The 24,544-nt window shown below is 44.3% G+C and overlaps 1 protein-coding gene across 9 annotated transcripts in view; it reads right to left on the reverse strand.

The window, feature by feature from the left end:
* Positions 1 to 24,544, reverse strand: part of LOC117484967 (ELKS/Rab6-interacting/CAST family member 1-like) — a 137,093-nt gene that overhangs the window by 93,023 nt on the left and 19,526 nt on the right. For all 9 annotated transcript variants that reach the window (XR_004556182.1, XR_004556183.1, XM_034133499.1 and 6 more), the window contains exons 5-6: positions 1,718 to 1,974; positions 1,450 to 1,621 (exon numbers count right to left, since the gene is read on the reverse strand). Coding sequence is in view for 7 of the 9 variants with exons in the window: in XM_034133499.1 (XP_033989390.1) it covers positions 1,450 to 1,621; positions 1,718 to 1,974 (429 nt within the window). In the remaining 2 variants the exon portion in view is untranslated. The remainder of the gene's footprint in view (positions 1 to 1,449; positions 1,622 to 1,717; positions 1,975 to 24,544) is intronic.

A 24,544-nucleotide genomic window follows, 5' to 3' on the forward strand; every position in this document is an offset into this window, starting at 1 on the left:
GTGTAGCAGGAAGTATGCAAGACAAATGCACAATAGACACTTCTACTGTACATGTATTTCCCATGTAATGTAACTTAACATATACTGAAACTATCCTCCAGATGTTGCATGTTCATTATCCTGTTTTCCTGAGGTGTCATCTGCTTTGCAACAAACATATTCGTTGTCAAATACTGTCCAAAAACAGGAACTCTGTCCAGCACTCTGATGCAATGTGAAGCAACATGGGCCAGAACGTGTCAGTGAGTAGGAATGCTATGTTTTAAACAACAACGTTTCTCAGTCATGTGATGATGCATCACTTGCTCTCTGTGTGTGTGTGTGTGTGTGTGTGTGTGTGTGTGTGTGTGTGTGTGTGTGTGTGTGTGTGTGTGCGTGCGTGCGTGCGTGCGTACGTGCGTGCGTGCGTGCCTGCCTGCGTGCGTGCGTGCCTGCGTGCGTGCGTGCATGCGTGCGTGCGTGCGTGCGTGCGTCCTCCTCACAGCTGTGGCCCTTGGTGCTTTTGGAGCCAGTCATAAAAAATGGTTAGTCTGAGAACAGTTGCTTTGCATACTTTTCAGTGCAACAACACTTTTCTCACGATCCAATACAGCTTTTTCTGGTACCACTTTACAATAAGACTATCCTTATAAATGATTCATAAAGGGTTTATAATTAGGTTATGAATTAGGTTGTAAACACTTTATTAATCATTAAGAACCATTTATAAACCAGTTCTAACATAGTTTTCATACATCAACACAGGCTCACTATTTAGCAAGATGACTAAGCCTTATATTGGCTACTTAGCGAGAATCAACTCAGTGAGCAACAGATACCAAGGATGCTGGCTGATGAAGAAGACGAAGTAAGCTAGGCAGCCAATATAAGACTTAGCAGTACAGATAAATGTGGGCTCACTATTTGGCAAGCAAATATTTATCTCATGTCTTATAAAAGCTTATTAATGATTTATAAAGTGTTCACAACCTAATTAATAAATGAATTACAAACTATTCATAAACCCTGAAGGGTAGTCTTATTGTAAAGTGGTACCGATTTTTTACTTATATACTTCTTACTTTATTTATTTCCTGTTTGGTAAATGAACTGCCAATCAAAAATAATTCTATAATGAAAAAAAGCATTTTGTTACTGAAAAGTTTCATATCTAGCTTTAATCATTTGTTGTTCATTGACAACATCTGTCCACTAGAGGGCGGTGCTGTATAAAACAACACACACTGATGAACCGAGAGTTAAAACAACTGACAGATGTAGGGAAAAGGGAAATGTTGTGCATTCATGTGTTGTTCCTGTGTTGTATTAAAACTGAATTATGATGAAGAGTGGGCTCTACCTGGATCTGACGGTTTGTTCTGCACACACCCCCACACGGGAATGCTTGAATGCACTTTGTTTCCTCTTGGCCGGTCAAACACTAACACACAGACACAACCACACACACACCTCTCTGAGTTGTAGCATCTCCTTGTCTCTTTGCTCCAGCAGCCCCTCCAGTTGGTGGATGGTCATCTCGGCATCGGCCAATCGCCTGGTCCGTTCATAGTCCTCCTCGGTTGCCCGTGATGACAGGCCTTTGCTCTGCAACATTTCCAGTAGCTTCTTTATGGATTCATCCCTGTGACAGAAGAAAAGAGGAGATTGAAGGTGACATTCTGCACTTTGGCAGCCTCAGACGTCAGAGAGGCCACGACGCAGTGATGTCACACTTCACCTGGCAGTTAGTGTGTGTTTCTGTGTGTCTATCCTCAGCTCCATCTCCTCCACCGTCTTCCTCAGGAGGAAGAGCTCTTTCAGGTGACGCTCGTACTCGCCGTGGAGACGCAGGAAGTTCTCCTCTGTCATTTCATGAGGGGGGATGGGCTGGTTTCCCATGTGACCGGACTCGGAGTAGTCGGACTGAAGGAGATGGTTGAGGTCCCGCTGGATCCTGAGCTCATCCTGTAGAGCCTGGATGGTGCACTGGAAATGCTGCAGGAGAGGAAGAAGACACACGGAGACTTAGAACTGTTGACAGGAGAGATTAAAAGAGTACAATCTTATTATGGTTCGAAAAACTGATATCCATTTTGCCATTGGAGAGATTACCACACGTACAGTAGTTAGAGGATGATTGTGTTTCCCAAATAGCACCATACATGAAAGATGAATGATTAAGTGTTATAACTATGGGCGTAAATATAACTGAATAAGTATTCACACTTTAATTAGATTTACTTCTATGAGGAACTTAGATTTTAGGGTGTTTAAACTTTGTGTTTAGTAACACAGCAAATGTTGACCTCATTTGAAGTTACGTAAAAATATCTACAAAGCCATTAACGGAAATAAAGGTTCAATTTGGGAAAAAGGGAGCCCTATCATTTGATAATGCTTCAGTAGATACCCTTGAATTAAGGTATTACAAAATAAAGTTGGTGATGAACCTGTAAAGTCCCAAAAGGCCCTGATATTCTGAGCTATACTATTAACTTCACTTGTCTGCAGTGATCCATAGGTCAATGTGTTTGTTCGTACTTGGATTGACACACAGACCAATAAAGTGTGAGTGACAGGTCGACTGAGGCAGCAAACAGTGTGTGTTTGTCATATTTAGTGAGTGAGTGTGTGATAAAAGTGTGTTGGCAGGTACTGCACATGTTACTAACATTTTGATTTAGGGAAACAGGACAAGACTACCACTGAGTCAGACAGGAGGTGTGTGTGTGTGTGTGTGTGTGTGTGTGTGTGTGTGTGTGTGTGTGTGTGTGTGTGTGTGTGTGTGTGTGTGTGTGTGTGTGTGTGTGTGTGTGTGTGTGTGTGTGTGTTGTCACTCTGATGTCCCCAGGCTTTTTAAAAATGCGTCACACATAACCTGAACATCAGCCAGGTCATCACCACACGAGTCACTGGCTATTCCCAGAGATAAAGAAATTAGACAGGTAGCAAAGTGCCGGGAGAGAAGTGCTTGATAGTAGAGATAATATGAGATTGAAAAAGAAATCTGAGATGCTATCGCTTCCTTGCTACTTCATTAATCAACATTACAGAAGGAGAGTAGAACATAAAAGGAAGAGGGAAGGCCACAGCGGAGTGTGGAGGCAAAGAAAAACAGTTCTTAGATGTTAATAGGAGCAGGATCAAATGTAATTAGATAAAGCGACTGTGTTGCATGACAACCAGAGCAATGTTTCCTCCTTTGCTCTGTTTATTTGTATATATCCATAGAGACCAATGTGCAGAATATGGCATTACACCATCAAATCCTTTCCGTTTCTTATTGTGTTTGTTTGTGTGGGTGAGTGGGTTTGTCTTCTGGGTAATGCAATAGCTCTGCGTTAGCATGCACACATACATCATTATATACTGTAATCTGACAGACACACACACACACACACACACACACACACACACACACACACACACACACACACACACACATACACAAATCAAATAAATGTGTTGCTGAAGTCAAGCAAATACAATATGGACACACACACAGCTTCAAATAATTCAAGTTATCTCTCTCTCTCTCTCACACACACACAAACAACCACAGACACACACACAGGGGATGTGTCAGTACTCCCCCTAACACACACACTCAGCTGGAATGCGACCTGAGAAATTCCAGACCACAAGAGAAGGAGAAGCTACTGAAAAAGAGGGAGTGAAGTATAGAAAGGAAGCAGGAAGGAAAACAGAGAGGAAGATAAGGAGAAGGCAGAGAAAACAGCATGGTAAATGTTTCCAGCAGAAAAAGAGTGGGAGAGAAAGAGAAAGAGAGAGAGAGAGAGAGAGAGAGAGAGAAGACAAGAAGTGTTGTTCTTCTCAGTTTCTGCTGAGTCGTATTTCGCTCCTTCACCCTGTGACCCTGTCTGACACTTCCTTAATACACAGGGGACGGAGACTGACAAGCAAACACACACACACACACACACACACACACACACACACACACACACACACACACACACACACACACACACACACACACACATACACACACATACACACACACACATTCACAGGTTCATATTACAGTGAGACTGAAAACACAAGTCATGCAACAACACGCGCAGCCAAACATGAAAATAAATCTTCTTTTAAAATTGAGAAAATAATGATTATATACCATTTTATTTCCTGCTGTAACAACCTTTACGTTTTCAACTTATGTTCACACTCAAATAATGAGTTAAAGGAAAAAAAATAAAACTGTGTACAAACACACAAACAAGACAGACAAATATTCCCTTCAGATGTGCAAGGGAAGGACGGAATAAATGTCAACAAATCAGAACTTGTTAAATTGATCTACATATGTTCCAAGTAGGCACGTTTGGAAAACCCCTTTGGCATTAGAACATGTAAATTATGCTAATTAGCAAATGTATGAATGTAGACAAACTGGAGCACAGCGGACAGAAATGAACTGCCTGAGCACCAGACAGTCAAACTCCTCACATTAATGATGAGTGTCAAACCCTCCCTGTTAACCTCATCGACTGTGCTAGCATCTACTCAAAGACCTGCTCTATAAAGGCCGCTACACACCCACCTGAGACCAAAGAACACGTACCGAAGGTGTCCCGACTTTTACGTCAGCTACGTCGCCTGCGTCGGCTACGCTGCCCGCTACGCCGCCCGCCTACGAACACACTGCAAATAGAGAGGCGAAGTCCCTCCCCTTCCGGTTGAGCTCCATGGGACCTTATTTCGGAAAAGTTATGCATTGAAGTCAATGGAGAGAGAAAGATTATCTTTCGATCCCGTTTGAATTGTGCCACGAATTACACATATGATGTTTGTCAATTTAAAAGATAATTTTACAAGTAAAAAAAATAAGAATGTGTGGTAAAAATGTGAAGTAACACTTTTTTTGTGTGAAACCGCTCAATGAACTACATCTCCCGTCTCGCACCACACACCAAGACGGCCGTCACGTTGGTACATTTCACCTCTTTCTTTCAGAATGAGGCGAAAAGTATTAAAAGAGGTGAAAATCACTCCAAGTCTGGGCATGATGAGAGCTGTACATACACACAAGGGGAGTTAGTCGGTTCGTAAGAGCCAGCATGCGGGACCGGGATTCTGGGATTTGTAGTCTTTCTAGTTGCCTATTTTTCATAGTCTTATATTTCAACAGTTTTACGACAAACTGTGACTTTTTTGACATGGAAATTATTTTTTAAGATTGACAAACATCATATGTGTAATTCGTGGCACAATTCAAACGGGATCGAAAGATAATCTTTCTCTCTTCATTGACTTCAATACAAACTTTTTCCGTAATAAGGTCCCATGAGTCCCACCGGAAGGGGAGGGACTTCGCCTCTCTATACTTCAGTCGACGAGTGGCAATAACTCTCCTTACCAGCAGGCAGCGGTAGTGTGAACAGCCAATCAGAGTGATTGCTTGGGCCGACTTTCTCTGACCTCCCGCGGCCGATTCAAAGAGAAAGGTGTGAAAAGCGGGAGGTGTGAAAAGGTGCCGTAAAGAGACGACGGTGCGGGACACACCAACCTGAGTAGGGCGCCGCGAATGCCCGACTGCCTCTGACGGCCTCTGACTCCCAAAATCGGGTTGGTGTGTAGCCAGCTTAACAGCCTCCATGAAAAGGTTAATGACTCTTTAGGGATAATTAATGGGCTCAATATATATTAGCATTACAGAAGCGGCTCCCAGGTTTTATTTGTTGGGACTCCTTACAGACAAGCAGATAATACTCATTTTCAATTTTAGTAGCATGGAGGTTTTCCAATGTGTGACTCAGCATGACCCGATCATTTTCTACACCGGGTCGAGACCCAAATCCACCTCACTACAAGGATTCAAATGGGTTTCTCACAAACCCAAGGTTAACAGGCAGAATGTTGTGGTTGGAATGTAATGTAATGTATACAAAAGGCAAATAATTGTTGCAACAAAAATGTTTTAAGTGAATCATACCAACAGAAAATTACTGGTTGCATGGAAAACAATGTTGTTCGTAAAAACAAACGGTCCCCTATTGTCTAATAAACTATGACATCATTAATATTTATATTTACAGGAGAGGAGAGGAGAGGAGAGGAGAGGAGAGGAGAGGAGAGGAGAGAGAGGAGAGGAGAGGGGAGGAGAGGGGAGAGGGCTCTTGAGGAGCAGGAAGAGGACGAGAGGGGAGGGGATCGAGGAGTAGAGAGGAGAGGAGAATGGTCGGGGGGGAGAGAAAGGAGAGCGCAAGGGGAGGAGAGGAGAGAGGAAGAGAGGGGAGGAAGAGAGGAGAGTGGTGAGGGCGGAGAAGATGAGGGCACTGCGAAGAGAGGGGAGATGACGGAGAGAGGGGGAGAGGAGCAGATGGCGAGTAGAGGGGGAGAGGAGAGGAGAGGAGAAGAGAGGGGAGAGGAGGGTGACGGAGAGTGGGAGGAGAGGAAGATGGGAGACGGGAGGAGAGGGGAGAGGAGAGGAGAGGGGGAATGGAGAGGAGAGGGAAGGGAGGAGGGGAAGAGATGGAAGAATAGGAAGAGAGGGGAAGAGGAGAGGGGAGGAGAGGAGAAGAGAGGGAGAGGAGAGGAGAGGAGAGGGGATGAGAGGAGAGGAGAAGAGATGGGAGAGGATAGGGGAGGGGAGGAGATGAGAAGAGATGGGAGAGGAGAGGGGAGGAGATGAGGAGAGAGGAGAGGAGAAGAGGAGAAGGGAGGGGAAGAGAGGAGATGAGATGAGAAGAGAGGAGAGGAGAGGAGAGGAGAGGAGAGGAGAGGAGAGGAGAGGAGAGGAGAGGAGAGGAGAGGAGAGGAGAAGAGGAGAAGGGAGGGGAAGAGAGGAGATGAGATGAGAAGAGATGGGAGAGGAGAGGAGAGGAGAGGAGAGGAGAGGAGAGGAGAGGAGAGGAGAGGAGAGGAGAAGAGGAGAAGGGAGGGGAAGAGAGGAGATGAGATGAGAAGAGATGGGAGAGGAGAGGAGAGGAGAGGAGAGGAGAGGAGAGGAGAGGAGAGGAGAGGAGAGGAGAGGAGGAGGAAACCCCGCTTGTGAATATGGTGACAGTACTTTCCATGCGCTCCTCTCCCCCTTCGGGGCGCTGCTCATCTGTCGTTCAATATTAACCATCTCTCCGTTATTACTCCCCCGTCTCATCCCTTGATCATTCTGCGCCCGTCGGGTGAGTCACGCTCCCCCCTTCCTCACACACACTGTGACAGAAACACATACACACACACGCTTGGATGGACCAACACACGTAAAGCACACAATGATGCCCACACACACACACACACACACACACACACACAGGCAGCGGTCATGCTGTAATGACCGTCAGCAGTTTCGCCCACTCAGGCATCAGACAACAGATTAACACACTCCCTCTCTTCTTCCTCAGAGGATAAAGGTGGAGGAGGAAGAACATCATGAAGAGGAGGAAGGAAAGCAAAGAAAATCCCTCATTTTCTAAAAGATAGATAGCATTAGATTAAGCAGAATAAGTATGGATGAAAGAGATCAAATGGAGAAAGAATGAAGAGAAAACAGCAAAGAGAGAGGAGAGGGTGAGAAAAAGTGAGGATGAAATGCTGTCCCTGATCCCTTTGAGATGAACATGAGGGTCAGCAGTGGGTCTAAAGAGCAACAAGAGAAAGGGGCAGAAACATCTGTCACACTTATTTAACATCACCTCTTACACCAAAGATTACATTTAGATTTAAATATGTGCATCTTTTGTTACTAAGATATAGAAACATTATTTGTATTTGCCTTCACCATACTGTAATTAAACATTTTACTGACCTGTACTCATAATGACCAAAACATTCCTATGTTGTTATATGACAATATCAAATGGCTTTCAACTGGAGAACAAAACATAATCATTTGGAAATAGTCATTTTTCTGTTCATACAGTAATGCGCTGAGACGCTATTCAGTATATGGACATTGATGTAACGTTCGAGTTCAATAAAGTTTACATTATTTAATACACATATCAGGTGGTTAGAACCAGATAGACGGACACATGTACAGATAGATTTCAGAGCTGCAGTGTAGAAATATGAGCAGAGGAAAAGGGGAGTAACTGCACCGTAATTCTGTTCATTCCTCAGTAACTCTTCCCAAACCCAGTCCTTATAAGGGAAGATGTGGCTACCACAGGTCTACACACACAGGTCTACACACACAGGTCTACACACACAGGTCTACACACACAGGCCTACACACACAGGTCTACACACACAGGCCTACACACACAGGTCTACACACACAGGTCTACACACACAGGTCTACACACACAGGTCTACACACACAGGCCTACACACACAGGTCTACACACACAGGTCTACACACACAGGTCTACACACACAGGTCTACACACACAGGTCTACACACACAGGTCTACACACACAGGTCTACACACACAAGCCTACACACACAGGCCTACACACACAGGGGCCTACACACACAGGGGCCTACACACACAGGCCTAAACACACAGGTCTACACCCACAGGCCTACACACACAGGTCTACACACACAGACAGGCCCCTACACACACAGGCCTACACACACAGGTCTACACACGCAGACAGGCCCCTACACACACAGGCCTACACACACAGGCCTACACACGCAGACAGGCCCCTACACACACAGGCCTACACACACAGGTCTACACACACAGACAGGCCCCGACACACACAGGCCTACACACACAGGCCTACACACGCAGGCAGGCCCCTACACACACAGGCCTACACACACAGGCCTACACACGCAGGCAGGCCCCTACACACACACACACACACACACACACACACACACCACACACACACCCACACACACACACACACACACACACACACACACACACACACACACACACACACACACACACACACACCACACACACACACACACACACACACCTCTCCATTTCTTTCCACTGCGAACGAACAGCAGAAAACAGAGCCCCATTATTTCACTATTTTCACACAAATAGAAGGCTCCTTTATTTTCTTCTTCTCCCCCTCCTCTATTTCTCAGTGAACTATCTTTATTTTCCTAATCCACTCATCGCTCTCCCTCCCTCTGTCCATCTGCCGTTTACCCCCCCACCCCCTGCTATCATTCCCTGTGTTTACCTTATTCCCTCCATCCCTCCATCTCTCCCTTCTCCCACTCACTGTACTCTCCATCCGGACTAAGTACACAGGTTTGGAGGGCCATCTGTTACTGAGGAGCATGTGAGGAAAACACACACACACACAAAACAACACACAAACACATAAAAAAGCGTAGAAAATGGATGCCATTTTCTGAGGGTTCAATCCTTTACTTAGGAACTAACTCTAAATGCGGAGGACATGTACAGTATGCGGATATAAGCACACACACAAGGGGAATAATGAGTCATAGGATGATGAGCAGAGGATGTAAAAAAGATGCCAACAACAGATGGAGGATGAGGAGGTGGGCATGGAGATGATGGTCACTGTATTTTAAAGAACGTTTAATCATGAGTCAAAGACAGGCTGAAAGAGGTTTTGCTGAGCTTGCATGCTGTCTTCTCCTGCATCACATTCTCACAGTGAAAGCCTTTCACACTCGGATCCAGCTTCAGTCCCTCCGCTGGTGACTGAACAACAGCCAGGATTTAAAGAGAAAGGCTCTTCCTCGGTTATTTTTATTACAGTAAAGTAAAAACAGATCGGATCGGTGACAGTTAAACATTTTACATATCAGATGAATATGTGCTTTAAAGAGGCCCTGTTATGCTTTTGGGGGTTTTCTCTTTCCTGTAGTGTGTAACATAGGTTTTAGTGCATGTAAATGGTCTGCAAAGGCTAACATCCCTGTGTTCCCTCCAGAGGGAGTTTCTCTCCCACAGCTGGCTGAGAGACATCAGAGATTGCAGGGCTTTAGATCTGCAGGAGAGAAGCGTGACTCCTGAGGAATGCACAGAAATGTTTGCACAATCCTTGTGAGCGTATGTGTGAGCGTGTGTTGTGTGGTGTTGTGTGTGTGTGTGTGTGTGTGTCAGAGATTTTTCTCTTTTACTCTAGTTCCATAAATCCTTCCCCTCCCCTTCCACTGCCTCATCCGTATCACCCATCCAAGAGATTAACGTCCACATTTAAACAAGAAACACCCACAGTCATCTTGTCAGTTCCATAAAATCCAGATTAAATGTTAAAGGTCCCATGTCATGCTTGTCCGGTTATTACCCGTCCCCTTGTGTGTTATGAAGGTTTTTCAAAAGTAAGAGTAAAACTCTAACACAGAAAAGACCTGTCTATGCTGCCCCAGAACGCCTCGTTGGAGATTTATCTTTTTCCATTTGTTTCTTCCGGGAACCTCGTGACATCCAAAATGGACCAATCCGTGGAGCTCCTCACACACACACACTCTCTCAGCGGCGAAACTGTGACGCGCTGGGGGGGGGGGGGTGCTAGTGGAGCCTCACAGTGGCGAAACTGTGGCGTGCTTACACTGTAGGTGCGCCGCGTTTGGGGGTGCAAGAGGGGGATGCGGGTGCTAGTGGAGCCTCGCAGATGGGGCTGCTGCAGCCCCCTCAGCACCCCCCCCCTCTTCCCGCGTCCATTTGCGATGTCTCGCTATCTCGCAGCAAGCAGGAAATGACACCAGTAACCCAGCTCACACTGTCAGCTCCTCGCAGCAGCGAGCCAGTGGGCGAGCTGACCAATCAGAGCACACTGGGCTCACAGGGAGGGGGGGGCAGGAGCTCCAACAAGCCGTTTAGGACAGAGAGTGAATACACATACTATACAGAAATGCTGTATGAGAAACCAATGTGAACATTGCACAATGTAAATCTATTCTAGTAGACCTCAACAATGGAATTATGATCAGTAGAAATGGCCATGTCATGGGACCTTTAAAAGATTTGACAACAAATAACAGGACAATCCATACAATGATGCAGATATTTTCCTTCCTTTCATTCTTCTATAATTGTCCCTCTTTCTTCAGTCCTGACATCATCCATCTTACATCCACTCTCCTTTTCTTCCCTCATTTCTCTTCTGTCACATCAGCACCCATCAGTCTCCAGTTCATCTGCTGCTTTCAGCTGGATCCGCCCTTGCCATCCATTTATCTCTCCTCCGCTCCTCCCTCCTCCTGGCGCTTGTCCCCAGCTCTCCAATTTGATCTATCCTTCTCATCCACTTTGGTCATTTCCTCTTTCTTCCTCTCTACATTTAACACATCTTTACTTTTCGATCCATCTTCCTGATCCATGCCTCTCCTTTCCTTTTTCTTTCAGGTCTATGCTGGTGTAAAGATTTCCAGGAAAGCATTTTTTGCAGCCAGCTGACACATTAACTCAAAAGAGTTCTGTACAGTAAATGGAAATCTTACAGAGTACCAACCCTTTCTTTTGGACTGGCTAATCTGAACCAATGAGGACTCAATGCCAGCTTGGAGTAATGGAATTAGAAATGAGGGATGCTCCCTTAAAATCCAGGTGTAATATCATTTAACATTAAATGTTTTACACACAAAGTGTATTTTAATATAGTGCATCCTCCTGTCTTTAAATCAAAATGATTTATTTAGTGTGCTCTTAATAAAACAAGTGAATGAATGTCATTGGTTGTGGTAATCTAATTTATTTCAGATGGTTTTAGCACTTGGAATTCCAAGAGTTCTGGTGTCACCATCTGTTTACGCTTTAACCCAAAGGCCTGAGTTACTGCAGTGTTCACAGAATGGAACAAATTCACTCATCGTGCACTTCCTTTCCTCTTCTCTCTGTCTGTAAATGTGTGGCTTTGACTAAAGACAGACAAAAGGAAGACACAAAAGGAAGAAGAAGAGAAGAAGGCAGTGTCTCCTTTTCTGTCTCTTACTGTACCTCTTCACCTGAGGTTAAATGTGGCCCAGGTGTAACAGAAACCTGCTTGTATGGGTTAACGTCATTACTCTCTCACACACACAAACAACACAACAACACACACACACACACACACACACACACACACACACACACACACACACACACACACACACACACACACACACACACCACACACACACACACACACACACACACACACACACACACACACACACACACACACACACACACACACACACACACCCACTTGTGAAAAAGAGCTGGCAAAGCATCAGACATTTTGCCCAGTGGTCTCAGCAGAAATTAAACACAACTTCTGGGCTGTAGATACAACCGAACAATTTGGCTATGGCTATGAACAAACTGTCATCCAGCAATTCCAATAATATGATGTAACTGAGGCTGACTAATATAAATCAAATCACACTGAGAATACTGAAAAGGGAATGAATTATCATAGAGACAGATTTCCTCCCTCTAGAGAGGACGACACACACACACACACACCTTTTATTTCAAGGGTTCAAGGTTTTAAGGTTCTTTATTGTCAAACTAACATAGCTACAGAGTAATTATGTCGGTTGAAAAATCTTAGGTCACAGGCTTCTCCAACAATGTAACATAATAATACAGATAGTAAAAGTAATACAGAAAGAAAAATAGTTCTAAAATAAAGTGAGAGAGAAAAAAAGTGGAATAGTGCAGTACGAGTCTACTGTATATAAAAGTTATTGGAATGATATTACTAAGTAGCAGATGAATGTTATGAAATTGTTTCAGAAGTTCAATTGTTTAACAGTCTCACTGCCTGCGGGAAGAAACTGTCTCCGAATCTTTTTGTTTTTTGCCAGGATGCTGCGTGTACGTCTGCCAGACGGCAACAGGACAGAACAGTTTGTGGCTTGTGGTGATGGGGTCTTTGATAATCCGTTAGGGATTTCTTCCTGAGCTGCTGGGGAGTAAAGGTCCCTCCATGGATGGCAGCTCCGTCCTGGTGATGTTCTGTGCAGTTTTCACCACCCTCTGTAAAGCCTTACGATTGAGGGCGGTGCAGCTGCGTACCAGGCCGTGTGATGCCAGCCAGTCAGGATACTCTCTATGGTGCACCTGTAGAAGGTCAGGATGCTCTCTATGGTGCACCTGTAGAAGGTCAGGATACTCTCTATGGTGCACCTGTAGAAGGTCAGGATGCTCTCTATGGTGCACCTGTAGAAGGTCAGGATACTCTCTATGGTGCACCTGTAGAAGTTGCAGAGTATCCTGGAATCCATTTTGAACCTCCTCAGCCTGCGGAGGAAGAAGAGCCGCTGTCGAGCTTTCTTGGTGATGGTGGTGGTGTGAAGAGTCCATGTCAGGTCCTCAGTGATGTGGACCCCAAGGAACCTGAAGCTGCTGACTCTCTCCACTGTAGTCCCATTGATGGCGATGGGGGCGTGTCCCTCTCCCTGCTGCTTCCTGTAATCCACAATCAGCTCCTTTGTTTTGCTGACGTTGAGATGGAGGTTGTTATCCTGGCACCAAGATATCAGTTTTCCGACCTCCTCTCTGTACGCCGTCTCGTCGCCGTCTGTGATCTGGCTGATGACGGTCGTGTCGTCAGCAAACTTCACGATGGTGTTGGAGCTGTGTGTGGCCACGCAGTCGTGAGTGAACAGGGAGTAGAGGAGAGGGCTGAGCACGCAGCCTTGAGGGGCTCCGGTGTTGAGGATCAGGGTGGAGGATGTGATGTTTCCCACCCGCACTGCCTGGGGTCTGCCCGTCAGGAAGTTCAGGATCCAGTCACAGAGGGCGCTGTTGAGGCAGAGCTCTCTGAGCTTGATGGCCAGCTTGGAGGGCACAATGGTGTTGAATACTGAACTGTAATCAATGAACAGCATTCTCACATATGTGTTCCTGTTCTTCGGGTCCAGGTGTGAGAGGGCAGTGTGGATGGTGTGGGCTATGGCGTCGTCTGTGGACCTGTTTGCTCTGTAGGCAAACTGCAGGGGGCCTAGAGAGTCAGGGAGGGAGGAGGTGATGAAGGTTTTGACTAGCCGCTCAAAGCACTTCATAATGATGGAGGTGAGTTCTACTGGGCGGTAGTCATTGGGGCAGGTGATTATTGTTTTTTTGGGGACAGGAACGATGGTGGAGTGTTTTAAACATGTGGGGACTACAGACTGCAGCAGGGACCTGTTGAAGATGTCCGTGAACACCTCTGCCAGCTGAACTGCACACACCCTGAGAACACGGCCAGCAACCAGCATCAGGTTCAATAATTGAAGGGAAAGAAAACTTCCTCCAACACACACACAACCTCTGACATCACAGCGCTGCCATTTCCATAAAACAGGTCCAAAGTACACAGCCAGTGCTTTTAATTTTGTCTGTTTATGTATGTATTTAATTTAATTTGTTTATATTTTCTTTTACTGTCATTTTGATTTGCTCCCTCGTCTTGTCACTTGATGTGTTCTTTATTTTTAGTACTTGTGTTGGTGTGTTCAGTAAGTGGAATTGTATATATAATACATGAATCACTGACTCATTTGAGCCTGTCTTATTTAACTGTTGCCACTGCCAGTATTTTTGGATGTCAATATTTGTGGAAAATAAGTAAAAGATAATGCAATAAAATATAATGTTCTTTATTTGTCGCAAGCAAACTAAAACGAATGCTTGATAAGAAAATGTAATTGTAGATGCAGTATAGAATAGTCCAATAGAAATACACTGAAATGTGCATGCAACTCAGTCTCCATATGCACATACTGTACTGCTTGGGCCTATACAGACGCAGATACAAATACATAATTACAAACAAGCAGGCAGTGTTACAATGTGAGCCTAGAGGCACACACACACACATTTATACTTATATAAAAAGCCAAATGGTGCTGCTGCACACATGTAAGCATGCTAACAAAACACGAAAGATTCCTCCCTTCTCTTTTTTTTTCACCAACAATAAAAAAAAATGGATATATGTCCAAATGAACGCATTGAGACACATGCTTTATAAATGTACATAAACAACCACACTCATGTACATACTCAAACACCCCTTAAACATGTATAACTGCTGACTAAACCTAGTCACTGCAAGCATATGCACCATCTCCCCCCTCTCTCTCTCTCTCACACAATCCCACCGTTGCACACATGCTGGCTCTGACGTCAAGCGGCTGGCCTGGAGTACAGTACATGATAGATGGCATGGAGCAGCTCCAGAGGAATGGACAGAGTGCTTACTGTTCAGCTGGTATGATTCAGAGCTGGGACACACCGTGGAGAACAGAGAGCGAGAGAGCACTGGTCAAAATCTACTTAAAGGGGACCTATCATGCAAAATGCACTTTTGTACGTCTTTTATACATGAATATGTGTCCCCGGTGTTCCAGGGAACTCACCAAGTGTCAGAAAACACAACCCTCTCTATTTTCCTCCATACCCAAATCTCTAAAAAAGGGGCTGCAACGGATCTGATAAAAACTGGCGCTACGGCTATTGGGCCAACTCTCCACCTATCAGGGGAATGTGGGGTTGGGCCACGGCCGGCCATTGCCGCTCGAAAGCACTGGAGACGCTGTAGTACATATGCCAGGCCTGTAAGTGGCGCTGTAGTCTGCCACAAAAGCAGCGAAGAAGACTTCCCGCGCATGGTTACCATGGTTACCCTTCTGTTTATTCTCCGCTGTGGCTTTTTTTCTCCCTCCCCGAGGCAAGCGTTTGCTCCCGCTGCTTTAATTCAATGCAATCCCTCCCCGTCGAGGCAAGCACTGTAATTATCTCCGGTTAGTCCACCAGCAGATGACAAACACCCACCTCTCCGCCTCTTCCAAGGAACGAGGGGACCGTGCGGCAGAGTTTCAGTTAGGTTTTCTTTCGCCGGTCAAGATGTCCGTTAAAGTTGAAATCTTCCGGACAAAATTAGAAAAGTGCCGGTCAAAGGTCTTTCTTTGTTATTTATTGAGCTTTAAAACAAATGAATAACGACTCTATATAATAATAGGCTATAATAAAACACGGAGGACGGAGATCTATTTTTCTCCCCCTCTTCTGACTTGATCAGAGCGGCTCCCCTCTCCTGCAGGGGGGCGTGGTCAGCTGCAGCTCACAGAATCAGCCCCCTGCAAAAACAGGGCTGGAGAACAGCAAATAGAGCGAAATGAGGCATGGCTAAAATGCATGATCTGTTTGGTATTTTGAAAACAGAAACGTATAAATATACCTTATATAGGTATGGCCCTACAATATATCATTTAAATATAGCATGATAGGTCCACTTTAAATTAAGAGTTTCCCTTTAATGTTTGGAAATTGCAAGAATTAAAGTGCTCATTAAGCATCTCACATTAAATCTTCATGCAGGGGTGAGAGAAGTACTCAGATCTTGTAAAAGTAGAAGTACCCGAGTGTAGGAAGTACTGTAAAAGTCCTGCAATCAAAATGTAACTCAAGTAAAAGTACAAAAGTATTATCATCAAAATATACTTAGAGTACCAAAAGTAAAAGTAGTCGTTGTGCAGATTGGTCCATTTCAGAATAATATATCTGATATGTTTTATAATGATTGATCATTAAAGTGTTATCAAAGCTGGTAAAGGTGCAGCTAGTTTTAATGACTTTGTATACTGCAGGGTAGCTTGTGAATTTACTCCAGGTGGAACTAAAGTCTGATTTAAGAGTTGATTATATTTCACATCATTAATCCAGATCTGTAAAGTAACTTAAAGGGGACCTATCATGCAAAATGCACTTTTTTATGTCTTTTATACATAAATATGTGTCCTCGGTGTCTCAGGGAACTCACAAAGTGTCAGAAAACAAAACCCTCTCTCTTTTCCTCCGTACCCACATCTCTAAAAAAAAAAAGAAGGGTGCTAACAAGCAGATCCAGAATTTTCGCTCCTATTACGTCATTGGCGACATCCGGCCGACGTGACACGTCCCAACCTACTGTCTCCGGCACACGTGACACGTCCCAACCTATCGTCTCCGTATACAGTAGAGATGGCAAATCCGGATCCTTTTACGGACTCAGGGGCCCAATCCCAAACTGCCCCCTACACCCTACCCCTACACACTCCCCCTCCGTGACGTAGTGAACTCTGTGGAGTGACACTCGCAGCTCAACGAGGCTCCCTCCTGTCAGATGGAGGGAGTAAATACAGCGGCAAGCTTTGGGACAAACTCCCCTCTCTCTGGCAGAAACAGGAAATGCCGTAACTGTATGTAACAACGGTTTCAAATCAGCATCTCTTAGACAAAAAATGTAAATTAAGAACTAAAATAAAACTCCAAACATCTTTAATTGTGTTACTTTTTTGTAAAGCTCTTTTAGTTTTAAACCTGATTTTTATAAGCTTCTTAGTTTTTGCAACAATCTGTAAATATACACATGTAACCGGCAATTTATCGAGCTCAGAAAAGTTATCGAGTTCATTTTTATTTATCGTACGATAAGTCAATTAATTGCTGATCGCGACAGGCCTACACATTAATAGGTTTTTAAATGTTAAGAAGCCCTGAGACATAGTTTCATGAAAAAAAAAACCTGCTGGGTTAACAGGTTAAAGTGGACCTATTATGCTATATTTGAAAAATATATTGTAGGGCCATACCTATACAAAACATGTCTGTGAAGTTTTTTGCTTAAAATACCAAACAGATCACCCATTGTAGCCATGCCTCATTGTGACGAAGGTAACTTCGTCACTGTGGACTGACGGCTTCGGGCCTTGTAATATTGCACATGTGGTTTAGTTTGAAAGTGTTCCCCCTCCCGTTTTGTCTGTGGCTGGTGATTGTGTTCACCTGATGCCCTGTGTTGTCTCCTCCCCCCCCACCTGTGTCTTATTGGCCTGATTAGTGTGTGTGTATTTAGGCTCTGTTTTCCCTGTCAGTGGACAGGTAGTGTGTGTGAGATCCTTGTGGCTGCTGACTGTGTTCACGTGGACAGCAATATTGAGGCTGTGAATCATGTGTCCATGAATAATAAATGCCCACACCGGGTTGTATTTGAACTCTACGCCTCTGCCTCCTTGCTTGGTCGGGCCGCTCAACGGTCAGCCTCACACTCATACTGCTCATACCCCTCTATTGCAGGTTGCAGCCCTGTTCCAAACAGGCTGATTCAGCTTTAAATGGAACGGCTGCTGCTAGCCACGCCCCTTTGTAGCGTCACGCAGCATTCCCCTGCTAAGAGAGTTTTCTACCGGGAGAAACTCAGCTAAACGCTGCCGTGATTAAATGCCATATTATGTTCCCAACCACTTCAAGCTTTATTTCTGAAACAGTATGGAGCTCAAACCTTTCTCTCTCGCAGGGTTTACCACAAGGACATTACGTTACACATATTTTCTCCAGTAGCCTACAGCTCCATGGTTAGCTCTGAGTGTTAGCATGCTTGCTAATGTAAACACAGAGCATATTACTCCCAAAACACGCCGCGCATTGTTTCTGATACAGTACATAGCTTGACATGTTCTTTCTTAAAGGTAAGGTAGGTAAGTTTGAGAAACCGGCTCGAGATACAATTTTTGTTATATTCCATGGAATGCTCTTAACATCCCGATAGCAATGAATATCTTAAGTGCTTTGACAAAAAATCCATAAAAAAATGTCATCTGTGGAAGCCGTAATACTGTAAAAAGTACGACCAATCATTTTAGCCGGCCCGGCTAAAATAACTGGATGGCCTACCTGCCTGTCAGCCTTCCATCTGTGCACAAACTTATCTCATGCCCTCATTGGTCATGTGCGCGTTCCTGTGTGTTGGAGGAGGGGCTCTATAAGGAAGTGGCAGATTTTCTCCGGTTGTGTATTTTCAAATTCTAGCGATCTCGAGCCGGTTTCTCAAACTTACCTACCCTACCTTTAAGTGTTTACCGCTAGAACAGTGCCATTATATGTATTATATATATAACAACTTTACTCTAATCTCATTTCTGGGATTTCCCCTCCTCGAATCCTCGGTCCTCCGGTAGTGACCCGGAAATGAATTTCAGCGCGCCATGTTGAAGGACATCTCATTTCTTGGGTTGGGATGTGTCACGTGTGCCGGAGATGATAGGTTGGGACCATAGACTGTATATATAAATGGACGTAGTGTCCGTGACGTCACCCATAGGATTCTGCAGAGTTGCCGAGAAGCCCTTAGTAGGCGGAGTCAGCCACTAACGTCTCGACAGTGACGTCAGAGTCTAACTCCCGCCTGCTCCAGCCTGATCCAAATAAGGGCAAAGAGGCGGAGCCGAGGCGGGACCTGCTGCCACCGAGCTGGAAGTAACAGAGCTAGCTCAAGCTAAGAAGCTAAGCTAACATGAAATACATGCATACCAAGTTACTGCGTGGCACTTTGGTTTTGATAAAACAGTGTAGTTCCACTATATAAACGTTACATTCATAATCAAACGAGACAATCTGCAAGAGAATTAGCTATTTTTTGTTATTCTTAATGCTTGTCATTCACACGTTAATAAAATGAAATAAGTACCGATACATAGCAGAACAATTGTGGCGATGTTCAGCTTAATAAGCCTTGTTTAACATAATTTATTTAGCTAATACTACAGCGGGCTGCAGGCGAACCAAGTCCGCGTTTCGCTGCATTCCTTGATCTTCAGTTATAACGCCGGACTCCGCCACCGGGACGCTAACGGAGCCGCAGGGGGCTAGCTCCGGCCGCCGGGATGCCAGGAAGTTCTGTTAGTACATTCAACTGCACAGCACGACATTGTAATTGTCTGGTATTTGTAACAACATTCCCTAAAAGGCACAATCACCACGAACACGGCTAAAGGGTCAAGTACAGTAACTACAACTAGCTAACGTTGTAGCCTAGGAGAGTGGATAAGTTGCTGGTACCTGTCCATCAAAGTGACCACGCCCTAATTTATGCAAAAACACTAAGACCTAATATAAATAAAAGGGTCGCTTTATAAAACAATTCACTCAACAATTATTAATCATTAAGGTGGAATCTAACTATATCCCGAATAATTTGTATTGCATCCAGGGGTAGAAACATGTTTATTTCTGCTGTAAAGTTGGGCATTTTAACATGGGGGTCTATGGAAATTCATCCTTTCTGCAGTCATCGCCTATCGGCCAATAGTTGAACTGCAGTTTGTGGCACTTCCTTATTGGCCTCCCGGCTCTGCCCCAGAATTTGCCGCTTGGTTGGGACCATGGATGTATAATAAGAACTGGATACAGCGTGGGAGGCGGGGCCTCGTTCATTCCTATGAGAGTTGCTCATTGGCGCATGAAGACAAAATGGCCCAACATTTGAGTGAGCGAAACGTCACGAAAGTATTCATATAATCATATAATCTGTCCTTATTGGGCATCCATGGGTAAAGGTAAAACTCATGTAGTACTGAACACGTCACATGAACATGCCGGGCGGCGCGGTCCCGTGGGTTAGATGCGCGTTCATAATGCCGAGGAAAATAACTCTCAGAATAACGTTATTAGCACATTTTACAACTTGAGGACCGAATGTTTTTAATAAGGGCTATACAAATGTTCATACTGGGTAGTTTATTTAGTTTAAAAAAAATTATCCAACGATTTACAGATGTCTCTTTCCCAATGTTAGTCAATGGGAAAAAGTCTTTCCGGGCCCAGCCACTGATACGGAAGTGTAGTACCGCCGTTTGGCCACAACGAATATTTTCCTCAGAGTCCGGCGCACTTCCTGGGGGCTTGGTTGGGACCATATTATTTTCCTAGGCATTATGAACGCGGATCTAACCCACGGGACCGCGCCGCCCGGCACGTTCATGTGACATGTTCAGTACTACATGAGTTTTACCTTTACCCATGGATGCACAATAAGGACGGATTATATGATTATATGAATACTTTCGTGATGTTTCGCTCTCTCAAAAGTTGGGCCATTTTGTATTCATGCGCCAATGAGCAACTCTCATAGGAATGAACGAGGCCCCGCCTCCCACGCTGTATCCAGTTCTTATTATACATCCATGGTTGGGACGTGTCACGTCGGCCGGATGTCGCTAATGACGTAATAGGAGCTAAAATTCTTGATCTGCTTGTTAGCACCCCCCTTTTTTTTTTTTTAGAGATGTGGGTACGGAGGAAAAGAGAGAGGGTTTTGTTTTCTGACACTTTGTGAGTTCCCTGACACACCGGGGACACATATTTATGTATAAAAGACATCAAAAAGTGCATTTTGCATAATAGGTCCCCTTTAAGTAACAGAATGGAAAAGGTTATGCCGATTTGATCCCTGGATGTCATGGTTACAGTCATGAATGCTAACGGCTGCTTGCTCTCTGCTTGAGTGTGTGTGTCTATTAAGGGCAAACTGACCACTGTTAGGAGTGCAGAGGGTCAGAGAGACAAAAGGTGTGTGTTTTAGTTTGAAATAGAGAGCAAATAGAGAAAAAATGAACAAAAAGAAAAGATAAAGTCACTTTTCCCTTTAGCATTCCACACATTCCTTCATTTTTCTTCTTTCAGCATGAAACACTGTAATTACCTGCTGTGTTCAAAGGGAAGGAACAAACTGGGTGGACACGCTCACACACACACACACACACACACACACACACACACACACACACACACACACACACACACACACACACACACACACACACACACACACACACACACACACACACACACACACACACACACACACACACACACACACACACACACACACACACACACACACACACACACACACACACACACACACACACACACACACACACAACAGAGACCAGAGCAAGCATGTGCACTAAAAGTGACAAAGGAGACAGACAACACTGACTAGCCCTAATAGAGCATCTGTGTTCAGGTCAGTAGATTTACAGTTTCAGAACACGGTGTGTCTGTTATACAGCATTTAGTTCTGTGGCAAAACGGCTCCCCAGGCCCAGATGGAGAGCGAGGAGATGATGAAGAAGGACAGGGGCCCGTGAGAGAGAGAATCTGAGAGTGGGAGTGAAATGTTGAGAGAGAGAGGACCAGAGACAAGATGCAGAGTGTGGTGACAGTGAGGAGATGCTGCGGGAGAGGAAATGAGTGGATGTGGGAAGGGAGACACGAGAAAGCAACTGGCAGTATGGAGGGAGAGGACGGGAATTTAAAGCTCAGTGGGACAACAAACAGAGACTGCCATCTAATCTGACTGACAAAATTAAAATCCCCACCCTCACACTCACTTATCTGCAGAGAGAAAGTAGTTATGTAAGACAAACTTTCTCCCGAACAGCTGTGCAGCAGCGCTACAACAGTAGAGCCACTCCCTCGTTAATTTGGTATATTTTAGTAAGACACAATAACCAGAATATAACATGCCGAATTACATTTAACGTCACATAGTTATTTTTGTATTAGACATTCTCCCTGCCTTAAACGCAGACAGGCTTAAAAACTACAATAAAGTAAAACTATATACGACACAAAAAATACTTAAACCGACTTTTTTGGTGCTGGGAACAGCGAGTGTTTCGAAATAATTATACATTATTAAGTTTAATTTATATTTGTTTTAAATATACACTCATTCCTGCCTATGTCCATTAAGCTTCTCAGCACTCAAATGTAATGTACAGATGTAGATGTTGGCCATGAGGGTTGTGCAAAAGGTCACCATTGTCAGTAGGTTTGTCTGTCTGTATGTGCAACCTGTGTATGTGTGTTAATAAGTTAATGTCTTTAATCGTGTACTAAGTAGTATGCATGATTTTTTTACTTCTGTGGAGTCGCAGGACAGAGTCCAGAGCTAATTTCCCTAAAAGACAATAAAGCATATCATAATCATAATACAATAGACAACAAGACATTCATATTTAATATAATAGTGTTGAAGATTATTGTAGCATTATTTATTGGATCTTCAAGTACCGACATGAGATAAGGAATGTCTGTTATGCTGGTTTTAAATCTAGGGTTGTAACAATATGAAAGGAAAGGAGTTATGATGAGGGAGGGCAGACAGAAAGAGAGGACGAGATAAAGAGTGAGGTGGGAGGAAGAGAGGAGAAGATACTGTGAAGAGCGTGAAGGAGGAGGCGAAAGAGTGAGAAAGAGTGGAGGAAAAAGCATGGAGGAGAAAAGAGAGGAAAGACGAAGGGTGGAGAAGATGATATGTGCATTCCTCAGCAGGGGCGTGACCAAGCATGTGTGTGTGTGTGTGTGTGTGTGTGTGTGTGTGTGTGTGTGTGTGTGTGTGTGTGTGTGTGTGTGTGTGTGTGTGTGTGTGTGTGTGTGTGTGTGTGTGTGTGTGTGTGTGTGTGTGTGTGTCAAAATTACTGGGAGGTAACTTTATTCGATTTCCAACCCAGAGATGATGGCGAAGACTGAGGGAGGAGGGACTGAGGGGGGAGTAAAAAAAGTGAGAGCTGACTCACTGTGTGATGACAGAAATAGAAAAAGAGCATAGGAATGAGTAAGAGGAGAGAAAAAATGCGAGGGGACAGAGAGCAGCCAGCGACAAACAGGTAAAAAGATTGAAGAGAAGCAAAGTGAAGGGATAAAGAGAGCAGGAAATGAAAAGGAAGCCTTGGGTTAGAAAGGGTGTGATGTTTTGGGAAAAGAAAGGGAATGGAAGTGAAAGAGATTAAGATGAAGGGAATATTTGCCAACATTAGAGATCAGAGCAGGAAAGATTCTCACGTCTCAACACACATTGTAAGAGGAGTGTGTGTAAAGGCAACTGAATATTCCTCTAGTGTGGCAGGAGGCCAAATACATCATCATCTGTTCCTTTGTTCTCTCACACAGAATCACTTTGAATAAGTGTGCACACACTCAACAGATTTATGGATGCACACAAACAGGCATACTGCCCATGCAAACACACGCACCAAACTAGCTGTAAATCTTCCTAGAGAGTGATTTAATAACTTGTGATGTAATTCCTCAACCTTAAGTGCTTTCCCACAAACTCAACGTTAAACATGTCGTAGGAGTCTTGGGAGAAACATCAAAGGCACAAAAATGCACGCAGCAGAGATAAGAGCATCTGTTGTGACCGAAATGTAGCCAGCACTTTCTCCACTGGTTTGGAGATAGGAGCGTGTGAGTTGAGTCACCGTGAGGCAGCGATTGTGTGAGTGCATGATGTCTTGTGTAACAGCGCGGACGCGTGCCAGACGAGTCTGTGTCTCCGCTCCTCCAGATGGCTCCTGCACCAACAGACAGCTGGGAGTCCCTGAGCAGCCGCCTTGCTTCACCCGTTTACCGGCTCCAAGGCCGTCTCACAGCAGCCACACACATCCACCAGAACAATCCAGAGAGGGGGACATGCTCCCATTTGTGCCACTTCATCAATTACCATTACCCACAAAACTGATTTATCACAGATGGATAAACCAAAGAAATGCTAAAAAAAATGCAAAGCTAAATATCAAATAATCATATATACAGTATATATTGAGTTACTTGGTTACTATTATGATAATTCACGTGTTTTTATCACAACTGGTAAATGTAGAGATTTAGAGCTAATTTGAATAACTTTATATATACGGCTGCTGGATATGTTAACTTCAAAATATCTGTGTAAGTGTATATAAATAAGAAAACCTCAAAAGTAACTAGTAACAAAAGCTGTCAAATAAATATAGTTTGAAGTATAAAGTAGCATAAACTAAGGTCGCATTCACACCAGCCTTGTTTAGTCCGTTTGAATGGAACCCTGGTGCGTTTAGCCGCTTGGTGCGGTTCATTTGGGTCGGTGTGAA

The sequence above is a fragment of the Trematomus bernacchii genome, unplaced genomic scaffold, assembly GCF_902827165.1.
Source record: "Trematomus bernacchii unplaced genomic scaffold, fTreBer1.1, whole genome shotgun sequence".
NCBI classification, from domain to species: domain Eukaryota; kingdom Metazoa; phylum Chordata; class Actinopteri; order Perciformes; family Nototheniidae; genus Trematomus; species Trematomus bernacchii.